The 24,690-nt window shown below is 42.0% G+C and overlaps 1 protein-coding gene across 1 annotated transcript in view; it reads left to right on the top strand.

Annotated features, from left to right (window-relative positions):
• The window catches only part of kif16ba (kinesin family member 16Ba), a gene marked incomplete at its 5' end in the record, with an annotated part of 34,294 nt that overhangs the window by 5,670 nt on the left and 3,934 nt on the right, over nucleotides 1-24,690 (top strand). Inside the window, 16 exon segments of the mRNA XM_071529010.1 lie at nucleotides 1,038-1,103; nucleotides 2,504-2,563; nucleotides 4,554-4,673; nucleotides 5,683-5,734; nucleotides 6,866-7,003; nucleotides 7,532-7,614; nucleotides 8,624-8,712; nucleotides 10,733-10,765; nucleotides 11,865-11,918; nucleotides 12,556-13,920; nucleotides 15,557-15,724; nucleotides 16,979-17,081; nucleotides 18,372-18,419; nucleotides 18,704-18,754; nucleotides 20,459-22,501; nucleotides 23,683-23,805. Coding sequence (XP_071385111.1) covers nucleotides 1,038-1,103; nucleotides 2,504-2,563; nucleotides 4,554-4,673; nucleotides 5,683-5,734; nucleotides 6,866-7,003; nucleotides 7,532-7,614; nucleotides 8,624-8,712; nucleotides 10,733-10,765; nucleotides 11,865-11,918; nucleotides 12,556-13,920; nucleotides 15,557-15,724; nucleotides 16,979-17,081; nucleotides 18,372-18,419; nucleotides 18,704-18,754; nucleotides 20,459-22,501; nucleotides 23,683-23,805 — 4,596 coding nt within the window.

Genomic DNA, 24,690 nt, shown 5'->3' with positions numbered 1-24,690 from the left:
GCACTTTTTCTACAAAAAAAAAAGGCAAATTAGACACAGAAGGACACAGAGGCACTTTGACTTTGACTGGATCTACTGACTGTAAAAGTTCAGACAAATGCATCCTGGGAAATGTAGGAAATTACAAATTGATGTAGAAGTAGACAAGGCAGGTTGAGGGAAAGTGGGAACGCGGTAAATTACAATCGTTCATCACAAAATAACTCCTGGAATTCAACATCAAAGATCGATTAGTAAAAAGATTGATGAGTGTGAGATTATCAGAGGTGGAATCGTCCTTTAAGGCTGTTTTCCTAAGTTCCCGAAAAGTTGACTTTTTGAAAAATACGAGAGTTTCATCAGAAATGTTTTCCAACCTGTTCTTTGTGTTTGTGTTCTTCTGTGGTCATTTTTGCTGCTGGTCCTCACTTCTATAAAGAGGTGATGTAGGATTAGGACTTGGGTTTACGGTTAAGGCTAGATTTAGGACTTGGTTTAGGTTTAGTTAAGGTTTTTTAATTTGTAAGAAGTTAAAGCTTAATCTGGCATTTAATTACGTTTATTTTATGTCTGTCTTTTTATGTTCTCACCAGTTTTATCTTTGTATTCCTAATTTTATACCCCCCTGTTTTTTATGGTATTATAATATTTTGGTGTTTTTATTTCTTCTTAACTAATTTTACTCTTTTATTTGCTCCAGCTATTTTATTACTGATAATTACTTTGTATATTTACCATTTTGTTCTTGTTTTTATTATATTTTTTTTATGTGAAGCACTTTGGCTACATTTTGTATTGTTAGGTTTAAGTTAGGGGTTAGGAACTGAATGTCAGTCGAAGATCCTTGTAAGTATAGAAAGACAAGTGTGTGTGTGTGTGTGTGTGTGTGTGTGTGTGTGTGTGTGTGTGTGTGTGTTGAGATGGGGTTAGTCGTCGCTCCCGACTCGCGACTTTAATTCAGCATGAACATTCCCCCGTGTTTGTCACCGAGACAGATCCCTGTTTACTTCCTGTGAGAACGCAGTCTGTCTGACCTGTGCTGTGTGTTTACTCGTCAGATCGCCCTGCTGGATTCTCCCACCGCTCTGAGCATGGAGGAGAAGCTGCACCAGAACGAAGCCAGGGTAAGTCTCCTGTCCGTCTCACCTTTATGTTTACAACGACTGAAACTGCAGTGTGGTAAAGTCAAAGCACTGAAATACCTCTAGAATGTTACCATGAAGGAAGAGGGACTGGTAATGGCTGCTGGGTGAAGACTTCATCAAATCGGCTGCTGCTTCCAAATTGATTTTTGCAATGGGACTTCTTTAGTGAATGTTGGTTTCCTGGCAGTGGCTGATGGAGAAGAAGAAAACTAAAACTTGCCAAAATTTGCCGTTGAACCATGCTATTAAAATTTGGAGTCAAGGTTTGGCTCCTAACTGTCTCTCCAGAACAAAGTGACTTGGCACCATCACTCCACTTTAAGTGACAAGCCATAAGATCCTTGTCTTATTGATCTGGCTGTCTTTGGAAAACAACACAGCAATGACCGCTTGGCTCCAGAGATCACCTGTCAATCAAACAGTGTGTGGGCAGAGCTTGGATTTTCTGTTGATGCGGTTTGAGTTTCTGCAGGTGGCGCTCTTCCACTCTTCTTCTGTTTATTCCAGACAAACTGCTGCTGCTGCTGCCAGAAATGTCAAAAGCATCACAGCAAATGTAAAAGCTGACATTTAAATTGCATGATGATGTCAAGGATTATTACTTTAAAGCAGTGATTCTCAACCTTTTTCATATCAAGGACCCTAATTCAGTCCACATTAGGGCCATGGACCCCCATTTGATGAGATTTTGTCTCTTGGACTCATATGTGACAATATCTTTATTGTTAGATATGATTTTGTCTTTATTGATCTTTATTGTAGGTAGAAAGATAACAGTGAAACTATGATCAAAATAGTTTTTCCTCTACATTCTATAATTGTGTTAACTTCTTGTAAATGAAATAATGGTGAAGTTTAAAAATTCATCAATTTGCCGGGGACGCCTTGGAACCCCCTCAAGGACCCCTGGTGGTCCCCGGACCCCACGTTGAGAACCACTGCTTTAAAGCAGTCGGCCCGGGTAATGATGGCAGTGGATCTGCTGCTAGTGAGTCAAGGTACAGACAAAAATACTAGTAGGACTTCAGATATAAGGCCGTTCTGTTACTCATAGGATGAATCAAAGTCAGTAATAGAGAGAAGCAAAATGGACATTTATTTATTTCTTTTAAAATGTCGCAGATTATTACCGTGAAGTGTAGTTTGGATGTTAGGAGTGCTTGTGTCGATCCATCTACAAAAAACTCTTCTGAAGTATTTTAAAGAAAGTCCAGACTGCAGCGTCAAACAAGATAAATGTTTATTAAAAGTTGAGATGAGCTGAAAACTTTCCGTTCTGTTTCCTCCTGAAGTCTGTCTCTGCTGTTCTGCAGAGTTTTGCCTCGTTGCTTCAGACCGGTCTGACCGACCGGGTTCTGTCTGTTCTCTCTCTCTCTCAGGTTCTGGAGCTGACGAAGGAGTGGACCAACAAATGGAACGAGACCCAGAACATCCTGAAGGTGAGAGCGAGCGCTCGTTAAGCAACATCACCACAGGTCTATAGACAGAGCTGCTCATCCAGTACTGCTCATCTGAGACAACAGGTTATGATTTTTGTCTTGTATTCGTCTCTTCGCCAATGAAAGCCGTTCCCTCAGGATTCCACTACAACACAGAATCTCTTTCTATGAGAACAGCTGTAAAGCAGAGTGATGCATATAAGCCCCTTTCACACATGCAGCCTGTTCTGTAATGTAACGGCAGGCTGTCATGTGTGAAAAGGAGTCTGTGTAGAAATGTTGGTAAATCAGTTCTGCCAGTTTCACTGCTCAAGACGTTGTAACATTACTAATGGAGCTTTAGCAAAGGTTCAGTCAGGAATAGGGTTGCAAAATTCCGGGAATTTTCAAAGTTGGAAACTTTCCATGGGAATTAATGGGAATTTATGGGAATTAACGGGAATTTATGGGAATAAACGGGAATAAACCAGGAATTTACTAAATTGAAGGTATGCTCTTAATAGGGAACTTAAATATAGTTGGGGAAAATATATTTTAGCATAATCCTGACTAAAACAACCAGATATCATGCAAGTACAGTTGAATATCTATGCTATTCCTCAATCACATGCACACATAGCACACTGCTTACTGCAGGGCTGTTGAGACCACGCCCCCTACATGCACTGTGCATTCCTGTGCATTTTTGTTAATTTTTGAATGGGTTGGGTCGGGGGGATGAGTAATATTTAACTCAACATTCATGTTTTTGTTCTTCAATGAAAGAATTGATTGTTCAATAAAATATTTAACACTTGATAAAGTTCTACTTACAAACAAATCTGTTTTAATTTTATTATTTTGGATGGATGTCTGCTTATTACAAAACAAATATTTATGCTTGGATATGATACCTTTCCATTAAATTACCCTCAATTCCCAGTTAATTCCCATAAATTCCCATAATTCCCATGGAAAGTTTCCAATTTGGAATATTTCCAAAATTCCCCAGCTTAACTTCCCATGGAAATTTACCGGAAATTTTCCAGCCCTTTGCAACCCTAGTCAGGAAGACTATCTTTTGCATGCTTAGGCTGTAGTTTTACTCCTCATACCATCCTGCCATCACATTCTCTCACGCATGCTCACTCATTATTTCCTTGCTGTCATTTCCCGGGGGCCGTCAGTTGAGATATCAGCTGTTCACATCAGCTGGTCACATCTATCCAATAGCACAGCGACACACCTCCATTGTTAGCCTACCATCTTGCTGCTGTCTTTTTAAATATGTTTCTCTCCCTCCGCTTTAGTCCGTTCATGCTGCTGTTATGCGCTCATCTGTCATCGTGCGTCTTGACAAGTCTTAATTTTCACTATACTTCATTCACTGGTGTCTCTCCTGATTGAAGTAAAGCTCTGTATAGACTGTATGTGTGAACGATGACAGAACATTAACAGCAGAGCACAACGTTCAGACACTCTGCTGTCCAACTGTAGGAGGGAAACACAAACCACTAGACAACGGGCTGGAGCTTTACTTTTTTGACAAAGATGTTGAATTGGACAGATGGTGAAATAAGACAGATCCAGGGAGTCTGGGCGGACGGAGAGATTAGCCGCCATGTTTTCAAACTGCAGTGACTCTGGCGGTTAAAACGTCAACAAAGGACTTAAACAGTATTTCCAGTATTCTGTGAATGGCAGCATTACGTTAAAAACGCGGAAAAACACACCTCCATTTTCCTCCAGAAAATTTAAAACAGCAATTTTATGGGTTTCAGGTGTGAAAGGCTCTAGTGAAACATTCCAGTGCTGTCATACTGTACATCAGCCTCCTGTCCAATCAGATTACTCGACCGGATCTAACTGTTGTGCTGGGCAGCTTCCTGTGGGAACGTCTGTGACTGTACAGATGTAAAGTAACACTGGAAAACAGCCTGCATGCTCAGTGATCTGTTGCAGGATAAATAAGTTAAAAAAAAACAGTGAATTTAAACTGGTGTCCCTGCAGGAGGAGACTCTGGCTCTGAGGAAGGAGGGGATCGGGGTGGTCCTGGACTCGGAGCTGCCGCACCTCATCGGCATCGACGACGACCTGCTCAGCACCGGCATCATCCTGTACCACCTGAAGGTCAGAGCACACACACACACACTTATATATTCCAGCCTTCCTCAGGAATCACAGAGGTTCACTACGTCCTCACAGTGTCTTAACCTTTTCTTCTCTACCGCCCCTGCCACTGTGTCCATCATTACAAATGCAGGTTGCACGACCAAGCTTTGTTCAGACCCACAGAACTTTATTTTTAATTCTTGTCAAGATAACAAGTTTTCCAAAGACACCAAATGTGTCATTCTGAATTACAGGGGAAATGTGTATAAAATGATGCACAAACATCTAGATTTTTTTTCCATTTGTTGTAATGGTGCAGCCATAAAAAGATGGCGTCTTGTATTTGAATATTTAATTCAATATAAGCAGCTAGAGCTTCAAGAAAGAGTTGGAACGAGCAGATACAGAATATGGATGTGACATTGTTGTACAGTTAGGACATTTTTTTTTCTAACTTTGAAGCTGCTTAAGGGGAAATTTAAGGGTAAAGTCAGGGTACAAGGGGTTAATCCAAATTGTTATATGATTTAAAAATGTTTACACTGTTGCTTGCTCATGGTTCTCAGCATAAAAGGGGAAAATGTGAGAAAAGTCAACCTGGCACACCGCTATTCTCTCTCTTTCACATTTATCTGGAAAGAAGAAACTAATATTTGAGTCAACAGACCTTCATCAGGGTGTTAGTGTGAAATGGAAAGAGTACCAGTGTGTTTGGGTGATATATTTTTTCCCTCAGGTTTACACCCCAGCTCCAGTGAAGTGAAATAAACAACCCTGAAATGTCATAACAGTCTCCAGAAATTGGGATTAAATCGCTAAATCGCCCTGAGGGGAGAAGGGATAGAATGCGGAAAAGTACATCTAATAGTCACAGTTTTCACATTAACCTGAGGGGTTTTCATTAAACTGTCCCTTAAACAGTGACAAATTGCCATGCAAAGTCTGTTCACCTGGGCTGGAAAAAGCCTCCTGTGGAAAAGATGTGTGTCTTTACTGTCTGTGTGACTGTGTGTTTCCCTGTGAGCAGGAGGGCAGAACCTATGTGGGCAGAGACGACGCCTCCACAGAGCAGGACATCAGTGAGTGAAGATTTCATTCATATACAAACCTGTCTGCAACTTACATCAGGGACTTTAGAGTTTTGAGTATAAGATGTTGGATCTCTGTAATGAAGAAACATTGATTGGTAATGCTTAGTTTTTTTCATTCATTATTGTCTTAAATCACATCTTAAATCATTGGGTTGTTTCTTATTTCCTTTTTATGCATTTTATTTGTGTTTTTACCTTTTTTCTCATGAATTCATTTCCTACTTTTGTCTTGTATATTCTATATTGTACTGATCTTGTTTTCATGTCTTCCTGTAAAGCAGCTTATAAGCTCTGCTTTTAGCTGAGTGCTCTATAAATACATTTTATTATTATTATGTTATAATGGGCCTCATGCAGCATCATTCTCTTAAATTTCTCTTATATTTTCTCTTAATTTTCTGTTAAGAGAAAAAATAAGAGAAGTCAACTCCAGATGCACCAAACGTTCTTAACCATTTAAATCTGCTCTTACCAGGTGCTGGATGATGAATCCCACTTGATCATAAATTGGAGGCGCATGGCCAATTGTTTATTAGCATAGGTAACGCCCCCTAAACACCATATAAGGGCAGGTGTGCCGTGTGCAAATACTCTGGCACATGGCCAAGAATTGGAGAGATGCCACCAAAGCTGAACGCACGCTATATCATCCAAGGGGTTTTATAGTCTTAATTGGGATCAATGGACCAATAGTATTTCTTTAACCCACAAATTTAATAATCCAATCATTATAATTACTATAAAACATATAATAATCTAAATTTGATTATATGATATTTATGCTTTTTTTTATGTTCCTCAAATTTAAAACTTATGTTTCCTTGCGTTGGACAATTAGTGGACTGTGAAAACGACATGTTTTTTTCTTATCTTGGTAAGAGTCTCTCCACCACTCGTAAAATTTTCTCTCAGCTAAGAGAAGAGCAAAAATAAGAAAACATTGGTGAATCCCAGAAATCAATGGGTACTAACAAAATAAGAACAAATCGTGGATACAAAATACAAAATAAGAGAAAATGTGTTTGTATATCTCTTCCTGCATGAGGCCCGGTGTTTAGTGTTGCTGGTCAGTGAGCAGCAGCCCGGTGCCTCGGTCTCATGCCTGTGTGTCTCTGTCAGTCCTTCACGGTCTGGACCTGGAGAGTGAGCACTGCCTGTTTGAGAACCAGACCGGCACGGTGACTCTGGTGCCGCTCGGCGGGGCTCAGTGTTCGGTGAACGGAGTCCAGGTGACCGAGCCGTCCCAGCTCAACCAAGGTGAGAGGCGAGAGGGACGGGGTGGGGTGGGGTTCCAGGGTTTCAGGGTTTCAGGGGGAAGCTGGGTCAGAAGTTAGAGAAGTGGACTTGTGACTGGAAGGTCGTTTGGTTCGAACCGGCTGGGAAACCTGTGGGTGTGGAAAGTGAAGGAGTAACTCTTCCTCCTCCCTCAGCAACTACTGTCAATTTCAGACACTGAAAGGATAATACCAGTGCAATTTGTTACTTTTTGTTCCTCCATTTTTTCTTCCATTTTACTGTTTTTTTCCCCCTCCATTATTGCTCTGCTGCAGGTTTTCCCAACAGGAAGTCATACACTCCCATTATTTTCAAAAATACAAAAAAAAAAAAAAAGTCAGATTTATTGTCAATTCTGCCATATGTACAGGACATACAGAGGATCAAAATGCTGTTTCTCTCAGATCACAGATGCAGAAGTTTTCAGTCTGATCTCAGATGCTCAGACTGAAAACCTGTCCATGAAAGGTGAATCTACCCTGCAGTGTTTTGTCCTGTTGTGTTGTGCAGGCGCTGTTATTCTGCTGGGCCGGACCAACATGTTCAGGTTCAACCACCCGAAGGAGGCGGCCAAGCTGAGGGAGAAACGCAAGGTGAGGAAGCCTCAGATCCTCAGACTGGATCCTCCTGGCAGTCCGGAGGTCCAGGATAGTAGACAGTTGACAGTAAACAAAGCTACTACCAGTTGATTTTTTTTTTTATATCAACTGGAAAATGCACTTTTTCATGAACATCATTAAAGGAATAGTTCACTCAAAAATGAAAATCCTGTCATCATCTCCTCCCCCTCATGCCAGTTGAAACACAGGTGAAGTTTGTCCATATAACACACAGGGAGGCTGCAGCACAACTCCATAGCAGCCTTCTCCAAAACAACTGAAGTCAGTGGGGACCAGTTCTTCAGAGTTCCAAAAAGACCTACAGTATATTTACACCATCATTTAGTGCAAATCTGAACTACAGCTGATTGATTTGCAACAAATAATGGTGTATAGGTCTTTCTATTCACAGTGTGATTGTTTGGCTGTTTTTGTTTTGGAGCTCTAAAGAACAGGTCCCCATTGACTTCAGTTGTTTTGGAGAAGGCTGCTACCAAGTTGTGCTGCAGCCTCCCTGTGTGTTATATGGACAAACTTCACCTGTGTTTCAACTGGCATGAGGGGGAGGAGATGATGACAGGATTTTCATTTTTGGGTGAACTATTCCTTTAAAGCAGCACTAGGCATCTTTGCGTGTTGGCAGAAACAAGTGGCAGGGAAACTTTAAGGGCTTCAAAACCCAGAGATCCTGTAAGGTGAGGTCAGTGAACTGCTCATGTCTACCAGCCTGGTCTGTGTGATTTGATTTATATCAAAGGAAACCAAAGAGATGAGAGAGGCAAAAGAAGTACTTCTCAAAATTCAGTTACCTCTCGCCGCCACTTTGGGTCTCCACTGTGCAAAAATTTTAAATTATAGCTTTAAACATTGATATCAGATGCAAAAATCCTGATTCAGTCTGAGCCACACATGATCCAGGATCCAGTCCCATCTGTCATCTCCCACACTGTCTGACTGACTGTGACCTCTGACCTCTGACCTCTGACCCTTGGTGTTTTCCCAGAGCGGCCTGCTCTCCACGTTCAGCCTGTCCATGACCGATCTGTCCAAGTCCTGTGAAAACCTCTCCACCGTCATGCTCTACAACCCCGGGTGAGGAGAGTGTGTGTGTGTGTGTGTGTGTGTGTGTGAGAGTGTGTTGATGAGACTGTAATTATATATCTAAGTTCATCAGCTGCATGTGATGATCAGCTGTTCTGCATCAAACCCCTCTCAGGACTCAAACTCCTTTCTTCATTGGCCGGTGCTGCTGCTCAGCTTTTCATCTGATGCTATGGATCAGATTATTTATTTATTTGCACAAATGAAGTGAAATAAAAAATAGACTACATATTTGATAACAAGATCCACAGAACAAACAGAATGCAGTTGGATTCTGCCAGAAAACAGCTGAGGAACTCTGTAGTTGGCAGAAGTGTTGGTCATACTGTAGTGATATATACTGAACACAAATATAAATGCAACATATAAAGTTCTGGTCGGATGTTTCATGAGCTAAAATAAAATATCCCATAATTCTTCCACCAAAAGCTTATTTCTCTCAACTCTTGTGCAAAATTTGTGTGTTAGTCCACATTTCTCCTTTACCAAGAATTTCTTTAAATTGAATAATTTTCTTTTGCATGTGGGTTTATATTTGTGTTCAGTTCAGTTTAGCTATGTTTCCAGTCAACTGCCCAGCTAATTTTACACAAACTTCCCAAATGTTGCAGAAAATATTTAGGTTGGACTTCCTTAATTCATTTTCTGGTGTCCGTTTTCTTAACCTATCCTTTTATAGTTTCACAATTTCCATCAGCTGTGTTCAGTCAGAAATAAGCCGGTTTTGCCAGCTTTCATAATTTATTTTTTTTCCTAATTGGCCTTAAATTCAATTCCGGGTAACATTAAAAACGTCTTAAAAAGTCTTAAATTTTGGTTTCTTCAATCTGCAGATAGCCTGTTGCTCAGTGCTGCATTTGGGGGGGAAATTGAGCTTGGAAATATGTATTGTATTTAGTCAAATCGGGAAAAGTATAGCCAAAGAGGAACCGACTCTCTTAAAGATTATGTTTAAACTTCGGAGGCTGTGAATAGATCCATAGACTTCTCTAATCGTACCTCAAGAACAGAAGATATCCTCTCTCTATAAACAGCAGTGTGGTTTGTTTCAATATGAAGAACACAGTGGCCCTCATTTATGAAACGAGCGTATGACAGAAAACTGGGCGTACGGTCATTTCCACACAGAGCTCGGCATTTATCACTCTGGACGTGAGCGGAGGCTGCGATCAAATCTCACATCAAGTCTCAACTCGTGTGGCAGGTTTTCCAGTCAGCGTGGAGTCGGAGAATTGTTATTAGACCCTATATTCTGACTGACATCTAAGCATATGCAGCCACATATTCATCACTTAAAAATATGTAGCCTATGGCAAAATATTCTATTTTGTCAAGGCCTACATCGACTATGTGTATTTTCAAATTGTTTGCAATTAACGGGGTTAAGAGTTTTCTGGTGTAAGATTATTTTCTCTTTCATTTTGAGATAGCCTACTTGTTTGAGGTCTGACCATTTGTTCTTCACCTAAATGTAAAGAATTGCGACATAAGCTATTATATTACTAGTATATATATATAGGCTATACATATCACAGATGTATAAATGAAATATTCAAACCTCAGCTGGAGTTCGATTGTCGCAGCAGTGATTTCTTTCCATGCTGCATTTTTCCAGCTTCCTTTGATGCCACTTTTCAGGCCAAACAGAACTAACTGGTTCAGTTGGACTTTGTGACATTAGAGAGTTTCTATTTGGAGGTCGGAGAAGTTTCTCTTCTTGGACGTATTACGCCTCTCCATGTGGTAAACTCTGGGGGCGAGGCCTCTGAACCCAGAATATTTAGGGGCGTGATATTTAAATGACGATTGTTTTCAGCCTCCACATTTATCAACGCCCGATCATTCTGACGCTGTGATGAATCTCACGTGAACCCTGTCGTCAGATGGTTTCTGCTCGGATCTGCGCTGGTTTCTGTGTTAGACTGATAAATGAGGGCCACTGTGCTGTCTGTGCTCTGTGGTGAAAGCCCAGTGGATTAATTAACTGTGTGTCTGCCTGTCCCACCGGCAGTCTCTTCACTGAGAAGGGCCCCGTCTTCCTCAGGTAGACCAGCCACTTCCTGTCTGACTGTGTAGTTTGTGAAACAGACGTGTGTCTGAAGCCGAACCGTCCGCTGTCTGAACCTGAACCCTCATCACCTGTTGTTGTTGTTGTTGTTTTGCACACCACCCTGCTTGCTTGTGTCACTGTTTTGACGCCTGTAACAACGCATTATGTAATAACACCGCATTATGTAATAACTCAACAAAATGTAATAAATTTTCACTTAATTATGTAATAACACCTGCATTTTGTAATAATCTGCTGCATTTTGTAATACACAGCCTGAACGCAATATGTAATAAATTTCCCTGCATTTTGTAATAAATTATTACATATTGCGGTGGTTATTACAAAATACGGGAGTTGCACTTTTTTTTAATGAATATGTAATAATATGGTGCATTATGTAATAACCAACCAAAATGGATGTCTTCATTCATAAAAATCATTATAACATTATAACAACAATGTTTATTTTATGCATTCTAGCATGAGTCATACTGACTCAAAATTCATTTTAAAAAGATACTATTAGTTCAGTAGATTAGTTTTATCTTTCATTGGTCAAAACTACATTAAATGTATTCCTTAGCTTAATAGAAACTGTACTTTAGGGTTCATAGAGACAAACTGCACGACACTGAGTGTTATACTGACACAAACATCTGAGTACTGGTACACACAAATGTCAGGAGACACACACACACACACACACACACACACACACAAACCGCAATATGTAATATTTTTTTACAAAATGTGGGGAAATTTATTACATGTTGTGTTCAAGCTGTGTATTACAAAATGCGGGTGTTATTAGATAATTAAGTGAAAATTTATGACATTTTGTTGTGTTATTACATAATGTGTTGTTACAACACCTAACAGTGGGAAACATGTCACTGCTTCTCATAACGCGTCATTTCATTTTGAAGCCTGACATTTTTTTATGTCGACTGCAGCCTTCATTTTCCTCATTGGATGTGGTGTTGCACATTGAGTTACGTGTGTGTTTGTGTGTGTGTGTTTGTGTGTGTGTGTGTTTCTTTTCTTTTCTGATGAGAAAAGTGGATCTTGATGCAGGTTTTTATCTTCCCAGGTTGGAGTTTGAGAGACAGCAGCGAGAAGAGCTGGAGAAACTGGAGCACAAAAGGTACAGGAATGAAAAGTCAGGGATATTTCTCAGTAAGAAGTCAGGCTGCGTTCAACAGCCAGCGTGTTCAGAGCGGTTTCTCTGAACTCTGCAGTGTTTCCTGCTTCAGTTCAGTTAGTTTTGTCCAGGTGAGAACGATGACCTCTGAACTCTGGTGGCACCGAGTAACATCACTGAGAGTCTCAGTCCTCTAACAAGAGAACTGTGGTGCGGTTCATTAATCCAGCCGACTACAGCAAACCACCACAAAACACAAGGGATTATGGGTAGAAGGAGACGCTTGGAAGTCTGGACTGATCCTCATATTCAGATATTTCTTCATGTGTTCTTAACTGGTATGAACACCACAGAAGAAGAGACAGAAGTCCATCATGCTGATATAACGTCACAGGGAATAGAATTGAATTTGTTTCGATTTGGTTTTTAATATTCAAGTTAATTGGATTAATTTTTTAACACATATTACTGTGTGTGTGTGTGTGTGTGTGTGTGTGTGTGTGTGTGTGTGTGTGTGTGTGTGTGTGTGTGTGTGTGTGTGTGTGTGTGTGTGTGTGTGTGTGTGTGTGTGTGTGTGTGTGTGTGTGTGTGTGTGTGTGTGTGTGTGTGTGTGTGTGTGTGTGTGTGTGTGTGTCTGTAGGAGGCTGATCAAGGAGATGGAGGCGAAGCAGCAGAGTGAGAAGGCGGAGCTGGAGCGTCTGCAGCAGGAGGTGGAGAGTCAGCGGAAAGAGTCTGAGGAGGTCCAGCAGCGGATCCTCCGGCAGGAGGAGAGCCTCCGCCGCCGCAGCCAGGACATCGAGAGCCGGCTGCAGGACCTGCTGGCCGAGAAGGAGCGCTTCGAGGAGGAGAGGCGCTCCGAGGTCCAGGAGGAGCCGCCGCGCCGGCAGAGCGGGAAACCGCAGCAGGAGCTGGAGGAGGGGCGGGACGAGGAGCAGCGGAGGCAGCAGGAGGCGGCGGAGCAGACGGAGATCTACCGCGAGCTGGAGAGGCTGAAGAAGGAGCGCGAGGAGCAGACGGTGCGTCTGGAGACGGAGCGGCGGCGGCTGGAGGAGCAGGAGCGGGAGCAGCTGAGCCTGGTGGGAAGGCTGGAGGAGCAGCTGAGGGAGCGACACGAAGCCGCCCTGCTGACCCGAGAGGACGCCTGCCGCCTGGAGGAGGAGCGCCGGGCGCTGGGCGAGATCAGAGAAGCTCTCCTCCGGGCGAAGGAGGCCGGGGAGCGGCCGGACGGGGAGGAGGCCGGCGAGGAGGCGAGGGCCGCCCAGGCCGGCTACACGGACTTCAAGGCGGCTCAGGTGAAGGAGCTGGACCGGCTGGAGGACGGACTCCGGCAGCAGAGGGAGCGGCTGGAGGGGGAGGCGGGCGCCGAGCGAGCCGCGCTCCTCCTCCTCTCCCGCGGACACAGAGAACGACAGCGGCAGCCGAAGGAGACGCAGGAGAAGGGAGCGCAGGACGCCGCGGCCGCCTGCCAGGAGGAGCAGCTGGTCCAACAGGCCGAGCGCAGGCTGCGGGTCAAGGAGCGGCAGCTGGCCCGCCTGGCGGACGGCCTCCTGCCCGCTCTGGCCGAGGAGAAGCAGAGAGCCGCGGAGCAGCTGGAGCGCGGAGGAGGAGGAGGAGGAGGAGGAGGAGGAGGAGGGAACGGGAACTGTGACGGCCCGCCGGGGCTGGACAACACCCTGTACCAGGTGGAGAAGGAGCTGGAGGAGAAGGAGGAGAAGCTGAACCTGCACTGCCTCGGCGCCCAGCAGCTGCGGCAGCTCCGGGAGACGTACGAGTTCACGGCCAACGTGGCGCGGCAGGAGGAGAAGGTGAGGAGGAAGGAGAAGGAGATCCTGGAGTCCAAGGAGAAGCAGCAGCGGGAGGCCATGGAGCAGGCGGTGGCCCGGCTGGAGAGGAGGCACTCGGCCCTGAGGCGCAGCGTCTCCCTGGAGCCCGAGTCCGACGAGCAGAGACGCAAAAACTCCGTTCTGGGAAGCTCAAGGTCCGGAGCGGACCTGGACCAGGAGAGGTCAGCTCACTTTGGACAGACATGATGCTCTGCCAAAGATACAGCTAGTTAATCCAGTTAATCCAGTTAATCCAGTTAATCTAGGCAATAGGTTAAAAGAAATACATGAGATTAACTCTGTACTTCTCCCTCCAGAGAGGCTTTGTTTTGCACTGTAGGATGAGTCAGTTTATTGATCAATTTCATCACTTTTTCAGCATCTATTTCATGAAGGGGATACGTCTAAGTTATGAAAAAGCATGTTCCTGTTACGTTCTGGTATCTCAAAACTGAAGCTCTTTTCAGGATTTGTTCCTTCACTTTAGAGCAAGTCATTAACACCAGTAACCTGGGCTAAACATGTACACACTCATGTAGGGCTGTGATTAACGATTACTTTCATTATTGATCAATCTATTGATTATTTTTCCGATTAATCATTTAGTCTATAAAATGTCAAAAATAGTGACAAATTCCCAGAGTGATTCTTAAAATTACATAGTCTGACCAGAAGCCAAAAAACCATCAACGTATTCATTGTCAGTCGTTTATAATGATATGAAACGGAGGAAAGCAGCAAATGTTTGCTAGTTCTACTTAATACATTGATCAATTGACTAATGTTTATGTTTATGTTTATTTAAGGATCCCCATTAGAAGCACATGTCTAGTCTTCCTGGGGTCCTGAACATAGAAATACAATACAGCCATACAATAAGAAAGTACAGTCAACTTAGGATATAAAAACAATCAGGCAAGCTAAGCAGATATGCAGATGAGTGAAATTAAGGATAAAGTGAGAACAGATAACAGAACAATGAAACATAAAAACAAAGAAAAAAAACACTTAATATATACAGTATAAAGTGATACTAAAGCAAGCAGACTAAACAGATAGACGAAGGCAAGAATTTGAGGATATAAAATAACATAACCTAACAATCAGACATACATATCATTATCTGTCTACCTTACATACATGTAGGGGTATGTGCTAATCCTGTTATTTGACAAGATATTAATCGTTTCAGCACTTGCCTCATGGGACTGTAAGGCCCTTCTGATGAAAGTGTCCGCCAAGGTTATTATCGTTAACGAAAACTAACGAAATAATGTAAACTAGGTGTGAAAAAACATTTTCGTTAACTGAAATAAAAATAAAAACGAGGCTTTACAAAAAAAACGATAACTAACTGAAACTGTATTGTGTGTTTACAAAACTAACTAAAAAACTAAAATTATAGAGAAAATGTCTTTAGTTTTCGTCTTTGTAAATTTCATTTCATACATAAGCCTAGTATTTTGGGTGGATATGAAATCTATCTTTCAAATTTTTTTTTTCAATTTTTTTTACCTTTTTGAATCTCGCCCCTGACAAATACCCCATATTACAAAAAACGACTAAAATTAACACTGAAACTAATAAAAACTAAACTAAAACTAAGCATTTTCAAAAAAATAAACTTAACTAAACTAGCAAACCCGCTTTAAAAACTAATAAAAACTAAACTGAAATTGAAAACAAAAAGTCAAAACGAAATAAAAATAAAAACTAATGAAAAATGCAAAACTATAATAGCCTCGGTCTGTGCTTCAGTTGACATGCGGGACAGGGTCTAACGTCTCCTGGACCGGATGCCTTGTTCTGTCCCTGCAGAGTGGAGCGGGAGATCCAGAAGCTGAGGCAGAGGATCAGCGAGGGGGAAGGAAACTCCAGGACTCACTCTGTCAGCAGCGAAGACAAGACCAGTCACACCAGTCACACCAGTTCCCCCGTCAGCCCCATCCAGAGCCTGACCACGGTGCTGCCGCTCTCTGACGACAGGTACGCTCACTCAATTATCATTTACTTACTTCATTCTGCAGCTATTTCACAATTTCCTTTTTTTGTCCCAGAAAGTTTTACTTCTATCACTGCTGCTATTTTCACACCATCCTAATGCTGTATACTTTTCTTACTTACAGTCTCATCTAGGGATGCAAATTCCAATCAGTTTCCTTAATTGACCGCCAGTCACGTTAACGACCAATTAATTGATTAATCATTATGTAAAAAACAGCTTTTGACATAGAAAATAGAAAATAGAAAATGCGTGTTTTTACACCTGTCTTTAGGCCGACTCAACAAGTTAATCAACCAAGCAAAACCTAAAAGATCTTCCTGCTTTCCCTGTCACTGTGCTTATAGACCTGCTGTATTACAATGTTTACAGTGAATCCTGTTGTCTTTTCGGGTGTGATGCTTTTCTTTTCGCCCGCTTGCTTGGCTTTCTTCTTCCTCTGTATCTTCCTCTCGTGGTGGTAAATGATTTCAGCGAAATATGAGAAATATCACATAGCCTACATTGTCGATTAATCAGTTAATATATGCATGATTGATCAAATTCTTAACGGCGATTAATCGATTGCCGATTAATCATTAACATCCCTAGTCTCATACATACATTCCAACTTAATGTGTTTCCTTTGTATTATTTGATGCTGCAACGGCACAGTTTCCCCACAGGGATTCTTTAGTTTAATCTCTTATTATAACACAGCGGTTCCCAAAGTGTGGTCTGGGGACCCCTGGGAGTGCTTGAAGGGATTTCATGAGGTCCCCATGAAAAGGAAAAATTGGTTAATTTCAGATGTATTTCACTCATTAGAAATGGCACAATGACAATAAAAGTATTGTCAGATGGGGCTCTATTGGGGGAATAATTCAATATTATTGTGTATCATGTTTCAGAGTTTTGTTTGACATCACACTGAACATGACCAATACGATGAACATCAATTATATTATTTAACAGGTTATTTTGCATAGATGAGCCATATAGTGACTTATAAAAAAATGTATATTGATTTCAACCATAGCGTCCAGCGCTAGGCTCTATGGCCAAATGTAAGTGTCTATTTCGGAGCCACTTTTACATAATGTTGTACATCCTGTTTGTGTGTGTGTTGGCTAATAGATGACTATGGTGCCTCTAATACTGGTAAAGTTCTAAGCAGTTCTGCTGATCAACATGGTGGATTGTGTTTATTGATCTTATTCATCTGGTCATTTTGTCTCTTCACATCCATTTTCCAGCAGGATAAATGCTTACATTGAAGAGGAAGTCCAGAGAAGGTTACGGAAGCTGAATCTCTTCAACAGCAGCAACATGGAGCTTTCTCTGTCCTCCGAGTCCCTCAAGGTGAGGATCAGGATATTACCTGGTGCTCAACACACCAAGCAGAAACCTGATTCAACCTGACAAGTTCCATTAGCTTGTCGGTTTTATCAACTTTCTGCTGATTCTCTCCATTCAGCATCTAGATCTGATGTGTGGACCTGTATCATATTATTACTTTTATCAACACTTTTTTTGTCATGGAAAACTCAGAAGGGTTAATAAATGAATATGGGTCAACACATAACTAACTGTTGTGAGTTGCATTTACATTTTAGGCATTAAGCTGATGTTCTGATTCAGAGCAGTTTACACTGAGCGACTCAGTGGGGGGGTTTAGCATCCTGTCCCAGGACGTCCTGCTGGATCAGTGATCTAAGGCACCTGCCATGTACCTGCAGTGTGTCACATGTCATCCTCTCTCCACTGTGAACTATCAAATAAAAATGCCAAAATAAGCAAAAATGCCTAAAAATCTTTAACGGAGCTGTAAAGTGCGACCATATTAAAATTATGCGACCCGGAAAATAAATTCGGATTCGCACTGGTCCAACTGAGTCTTCATTTAGGACTTTATTTTGATGACGTCTTTAGCGTGAACATGGTAACGTCTCTCAGGTTCTGTTATAGCCAATCAAACTTTATTTTATTTATCTCAAAGCATTTTTAATTGGCTAAAATCAAATCCACTTCCTAAGGTTTCCTCACAGAAGAAACATTGTTTACCGCCATTTGAGAACGGAGTCCAGCCGCTCCATTATGAGAACAAAAGCTTCTGTCTCTACGCTCCAAACTGTGTGTATGTTTTTGTAACAGTGTGATAGACAGTAACTTGACACGTGTTAGTTGTCAGAGATGTGAAATTGTCAGATGTACAGTGAACATGAGTGCAGCAGAACTGTCCAATGGGTGGAGAGTTTTTGTTCCTAAACAGAACGGGCTGGAAAGTGAGTTTGACAACCAGAAATCTCAGCAGCTGGCCAAGTCATCATTGAGTCACTGGTATTGATCCACAATCCTATCAACCCCCTGAACATATATTGTGGTCATTTTGTGCTATGGGACAGTAAAAATCATACTTATTACCTTTAACAATGCTGACCAACTCTGGCTGTAGCTGGTAGGTTTTTCGACTCCAACGGCCACTTTGGCAGTAAACTCTGATCATCTGGAGGTTCATTTCCACTCTAAGCTTTGTTTTTGTGTAGTAAAAGTGGATGATGAGTTTTTGAATCCATCAGCTGCTGTGGCAGGCTGAGAGTAAAAAGGTTAGTTTCCCTGTCCAGAACTGATATTTAGTTCTTTAACCCACAGGAGGAGGACGAGGTTAGCGACTGTAGTTCTGTTAGATTAACAGATGAGGTAAGACCAGGTCTCACAGCTCTGTACTTTTCACTACGATCTGCAATCTGCATGCTTCTCCCAATTATGGTTATGGATTGACTCGATCACACTTCAACCAATCAGCTTGGTCTCCTGATTTGCTTTTTCTCCACCTGGTTTTTCCTCATTCATCCTGTCAAGACCCCATTTCAGATTTTTCAAAACCCTGCTTGTGATTTTGCAGATTCAGAATATTTTGTTTAATTTTAACGTTGCAGGATACTGACTGAGATGATGCTGATGTTAACTTTTACTCTTTTCAGGATGATGAAAAGCTGCACAACCATTTTAATCCAAGGAAGCTTAAATATGAGGTAAGACTATTATTTTATTTTGGGTTTTGGGATAATTCTAATTTCTTTAACAATTACATAAAAAGTGCCATCTTGTACGCATGCTAAAAAATTATAAGAACAAAAAATCTGAGGGAGATTCCTCAAGTAATTTGATAAATTAAAGAACAACTAAACCCCAAAGCCAAATCTGTGTAAAGCCTGACATCTAATGACAGGCTTTCTGTGTGTCACCTTCTGTAGAGTGGTGACATCACCTGGTACCAAAGATCAGCCAATAGCAGACTGCCATTTCAGCGGCATGTTTTTCACCATTAGATGTCAGGCTTTACACAGAGTTGGGTTTAGTTACTCTTTAAACTCAAGGAAATGGTGAATGGGTTTCCATTTTGAATCTTCAGGGTTGCCAAGCACAGGAATTCACATTCACACACACACACACACACACACACACACACACACACACACACACACACACACACACACACACACACTCGCTACATGTGTCAGTCTTGGCGATTTGGCAACTCTGAATCTTCCAGTCGAACCATAACTTCTCCTTGTGTCCTTTTCATTATGTATTTTGGGGAAGGACCAAGGACAGGAAGCTCATGCTCTACTCAAGGATGTTTGCAAATTGATGCATGGAAAGTAGACTAACAGAAAAAAAAAAACACTTCGAAATAATCAAATTAAAATAAAATATCTCAAGTCACAATCCTTTATTTCAAACAAACTAGAATCAGACCTGGGTTAAATTGTATTTGCAAATGCTTTTTATGCTTTTTTTTTTAGTCTACTTGAATGCAAGATGGATGGAGTTTGCCTCATATATACATTTGTATAAAACTTTAATGTATAAAGCTCAGGAACGTCAGTGATACTCATGGATATGCGACTAGAGCCAGTGTAACAGATTTTGTCCCCAGTAGGTTTAAGAGCATCAGGGAAAAACACCTTTTTGTACTCAGCAGCTACAGAATGGAATCTATTGCCATCCTATATTAAAGAAATTGTCACTGCTAACCATTTTAAAAGAGCAGTGAAGGGATGGCTGCTGACAGTCTATTATTAATTAATGCGTTTTTTGAATGTAAGTTATTTTATATAATGAATATGCTAATGTTTTTTTATGTCTTAAGTGATTCATGCATTGCCAAGACCTGCCTGTGTTGACCATTGCTTTTTACAACGAGGACCACAATGGAAATAAGTCTTCTTGACTTTATTGTGTGTTGAATTCCTCGACAATTTTATATGTGTATGGCTGTGGCCTAAGGGCCTTCAAACCTATGTGTACTTTAAAATCTGTCAAATAAAAATCAATCGACGTAGTTAAATTAGTTTGTTTCTCTGTGATTGAGAACTTGCCCGATACTAACTGAATTGTCCTGATTCTGTAAACTCCATCCATCTGGTGCAACAAGAAGGTTATAACACTTAGGTTATAATAAGAATTATCTGCTGTTTGGCTGAGGTCTGAGGTCTTTACATTTTTAAAAGGAAGTTTAGTACATTTATTGCTCTTTTTTGTGTACTTTGCATCCAAATTTGCATGTGAAATCTCTTTGCACCGTTCTGTTAATTTTAATCACTGACCACTCACTTCTACACCGGGTGATGGAGGAATTTAATTCATATTGGGGTGGATTATGGACGATAATTCAAAGAGCCTTCACCTCCTGCTTGAAGTTGTAGTCATGGACTCCCCCCTTGTGCACACAGAAAGCCTGCGGGTTGTGGCCTAGCTTCCTGCTCGCTCCGGGGCTCGAGGCAAACGCTCCCAGGAACGGCCAGGAAAACACTTCAGAAGAACCACAGAACAGCCTCTTAAAGCTGCACGGACACGACGAACTAGAAACTAGAAAAACCCCCAAAGTCTTGTTTGAAAAAGAGGGAATGCTTTACAGAGATGAAAAAAAGAAGTTGCAAGGAGTGAAAATGCATCCGGGAAAAGAAGGAGTTAAGATGCACCCAGGAGAAGTGGGCCAAGCCAGGAGGGAGCGGGGTAGTTGTGATGTCGGACGTGAAGAGTTTGGTGTCACATCGACAAACACCAAGAGCAGCTTTGACGTCAATGAAAATATCACTGATGAAAGACAATGCAACTCTGCCCGCTGTGTTCCTGATGATGATAAAAAGGTTGAATGCCAGTTCACACAGAGTGGAAAAGAGAATGGATGCTCTTACTCCTACTCTAAGGAGGAAGTCAAACACCGACCATGTGATGCTGGGATAATAAAAGAGGCAGAAGTGTCCAGTAATCAAACATCAAAGTTGCAGATCTTTGTCAATGGCCTCATCAGTTCCAAGCAGAAGTCAAAGGAATCAGTAAATGGGCAAATCAAACAAGAGCAAGTCAGTCCAGATGCTCTAACGGAGAACCTGGAGGCCAAAAAGAACTACGTGCTCGGATACTTTGCTGGAAAGCTGTCTGAGGCGTACAGAGACGCCGGCAGACGGCTGCAGAGCACACGGGAAATCATTCAAAACGTACGAGTAGGCGAAATGAAGATGATCTTGTCTGAGTATGTCACCATGATGTCCAAAGATCTTCCTTTAATTCAGCGAATGCAGCCTGAGCCTTTGCCAGATCCTTGTCCTGTAGACGAAAACAAAGTCCGTTTTATTGATCTGTCTGGGGATTGCTCCTTCAGTCTCCCTCAGGCCGGCGGCCTGTCTGTGACGCCAGGCAGCTCAGGATGGCCCGAGGGATCGGTGTCCTCTCTCAGAACCACGAGTCCTGAAGTGTTTACTCAGAGGCTGGTGCGGCTCCCATCGGCCCTCTCTGAGCTGCAGTCTGTCTCGTCCCAGAAGATGTTGGACATGTTGGAGACACTGGTGCCTCAAACTCAAGGCAACAAGCTATTGAGTGTCTACTGGCTCAAAACCGCAAATTGTAAACATCCAATCCCACAACCTGGGTGCTTGCTTTTGTTAGAGAAGGACATATTTGTCGTCTCCACTGCCATGGACTCAGATGATCCCAATAAAACCTTAGCAATTTTTCACCATTTTTATCTCACGGAGGTCAAGGAGATCCAGATTAGCTTAGCAGGGCAGCATGTCCGCCTCATTGGCTGCACTGAGGATGCCATCTTGGCCGTCTTCACCCACAGCAAAGAGCTCACCCAGGAGTTCTGCAAAGCTCTACTGAAGGCTCTCGCTCCTGGAAAGTTTTCTGAAGGTACTGAAGAACATCCATTGCTCCATGAAGACCTAATGTGCCTCTCTCTGGATTGGACAGCCAGCGTCCCGGATGTCCTGCTGGACAACGGCGTTCGGGTCACCTCCAGATTCAAGAGGGTCCTCGCCGACCTGCTGTACATCGTACACGGGAACATGGAGGGACCGGACCGATCCTCCCTGGCCAACATCTGTCCTCTTCTCTACACCAGCGTCAAGCTGGAGAACTCTACCAGCCTGCCTCAGGACGCCATCTTCCAGTTCCTCCTGACAGAAACTCGCGTCGCTCTTCTCCGGGAGGACGGCGTGTTTCACCCCGTGCCGCGCGGCTCCAGCTTGGTTCCCGTCCACCCCCAGTTCCAGGGACTCGAGCTCCGCAAACGTTCGGACATCAGATGTTTGCTCGTGAGGCAGAGCGACGGCTGCTTGGTGGTGGACATCGTGTTCACAGCTCAGAACCTGCGGGCCGGACAGAAGGTGGAGTCCAGGAGAGGTTCTGCCGAGGTGCCGTCCCTCTCTGACTCCAGCCGACTGTGTGACTCCTGGAAGTTATCTTTTGGCTGCACCCAGGAAGCTGTGACCGTGATTCACCATCTGTGTTCCTGATTCAGGATCCTACGGCCTGATTTCACCCTAATCATTCACTACCTAATGGTGAATGTTGATCATCTTTTTTTTGCTTCATTTTTTCCACGAAAAAGATAAATTATCAAGGAGTCACCTTCAAAATTATTTTCTTGGGAGTGTGTTAAACAAAGAAGTTCTGGCCATAGGAAAAAAATGTTATGAGATATTATTTGAAAATGTGAATCATATGTTAATTATCTTGATCAAGTACCAAATGGTCGCATTGAATATCTGTTGAAAAACAGCTTTTTGTCAGCCGTCAAATGTTCTATGATAAGGTGATCTGTTTCCATGTTCTAGATAAAGAGAGCAAACTGTTTTTAAAAAACATCTTTTAAAATGTTTTACATGTTGCTTTTAACTGTGCTGTTCAAATGTAATTTTTCAAATGTGTAATTTTGCAAATTAGGAAGTTTTTTTCTTAAGATAATTTGCCTTTGGTGAGATGAAGAAACACGGGCCACTTCATCTCTTGTGAGCTGTAACCTCTTGTCATCTGTATCAGTTATATGTTACACAGTATATCGTCACCATTGAAGAATGCATTGAATGGAGGTTAACATATTTTCTCTGTATTTCTGTGTGTGTGTGACAGTCTGGAGGCCTTTTGCCTTATTCCTGTTATTTTAGTCATGCTGTCATGTTGGTTCTTGTTTAATATTATTTGTCTTACACAGTGTTTTGATGAAAGGGAGAACGTTAATGTCACTTAATTGCACAATTTGGTCGTTCACATTTTTGCAGTTGCACATTTGTAATCTATGATGTGGACAAATTAACATAATCTGTACTTCCAGGTAGATTTCTCACGATGTGATTACAAAGGAAATATGATTAATATATATATTTGAAGAAAGAATGTTTAATGTGCTTTATGATTTATATTGTATGAAAATATGTTAATTGGATTATGTAAACAGAACAATAAATAAAGATGGTACTTGTATGAATCTTATTTTGTCCAATTTCATCTGGCAATCATAGTGAATCATTCTCAATTTCTTCTAAAATCAATGTTGAATTTAATTTGTGACAATTACTGTAATTTTTTCTGAGCCAACACTTTCCTTTCCACATGTCTTTCCTTCCCTCCTCCTCCTCTTTGTTTCCCCGTCTCTCTCCCGGTGGCTCTGCAGCGTCTGGTCTCTGTTCCTCTCGGGAAGAGCTCCGACTGCCTCAAGGATCCGGTAAAGATTAGCATTCCTCGTTACGTCCTGCGAGGCCAGGGCAAGGACGAGCACTTTGAGTTCGAGGTCAAGGTGAGTTCTTTGACTTTGTGGGTTTTTGCAGCCGCAGTGTTCACCTTTTGTCATCACTATTCATGATTTGATGATCTGACACCTAGTAGTTCTTGTTCTGACTCTTTATCCATCTCATCTGTGTTGTTTCATCTCATCTGTTTGTCTCTCTGATCTGTTCGTGGCCTTCATGTTCAATTCTGAATTGCTGCTCATATCTGATTTTTTTGGATGACTGTTCATATCTATTGTAGGATGTAACCCAAATCTGACACCAATATGAATGTAGAAAAGACACAGAAAAAATTAACAAAAGATGTCACATCTGGTCAGTTACAGTTTGAGCCTTTGAGTCCCCCCCCCCCCCCCCACCCGCCGCAAAAACTAACAAACAAAAAACACAGTCTTCATGGTATATGTAAGAGATAATGCCCGACGAGGTGTCCATTAGCAGGAATTAAAGGACGACGGGGAGGCCTGAACCGTCCGACACGCAGCGGAGTCCATTAATTCCTGATAATGGACTCCTCGAAGGGCATTATCCCTCTTATACCATGGTCACTTGCCAAAGAAAAAAAAATGAAGACCATTAATTTATGTTTTCATGCGTTTTGTAATCAAAATCTAAAGTTTTTCACAAGCCATAACTCAGTTTCCCTGGTAACACCTGAGGGTTTGACTAATACCTGGAACAATCATTACCGTCCCATAAGGTTCTTATGCAACGGAAACGTTGTTCACTGCTCCAGTAAATAGGACGAACCTTAGATACGACTTGGCAGCAGGAGATATTTCTAGTCCGCTCAGCTCATAGAACCCTTTGGCTCAGCTATGAGCCAGAAAGCTAACGTTATGCTAGCAACATTCAAAGTCAATAACAAACAGTAAATATAATTTGACAGTATA

Source organism: Centroberyx affinis, unplaced genomic scaffold (genome assembly GCF_046629955.1).
Source record: "Centroberyx affinis isolate AG114_WGS23_722 - 3 ecotype Tasmania unplaced genomic scaffold, CSIRO-AGI_Caff_v1 ptg001752l_1, whole genome shotgun sequence".
Taxonomy (NCBI): domain Eukaryota; kingdom Metazoa; phylum Chordata; class Actinopteri; order Beryciformes; family Berycidae; genus Centroberyx; species Centroberyx affinis.
This window is presented reverse-complemented; position numbering and strand designations above follow the sequence as displayed.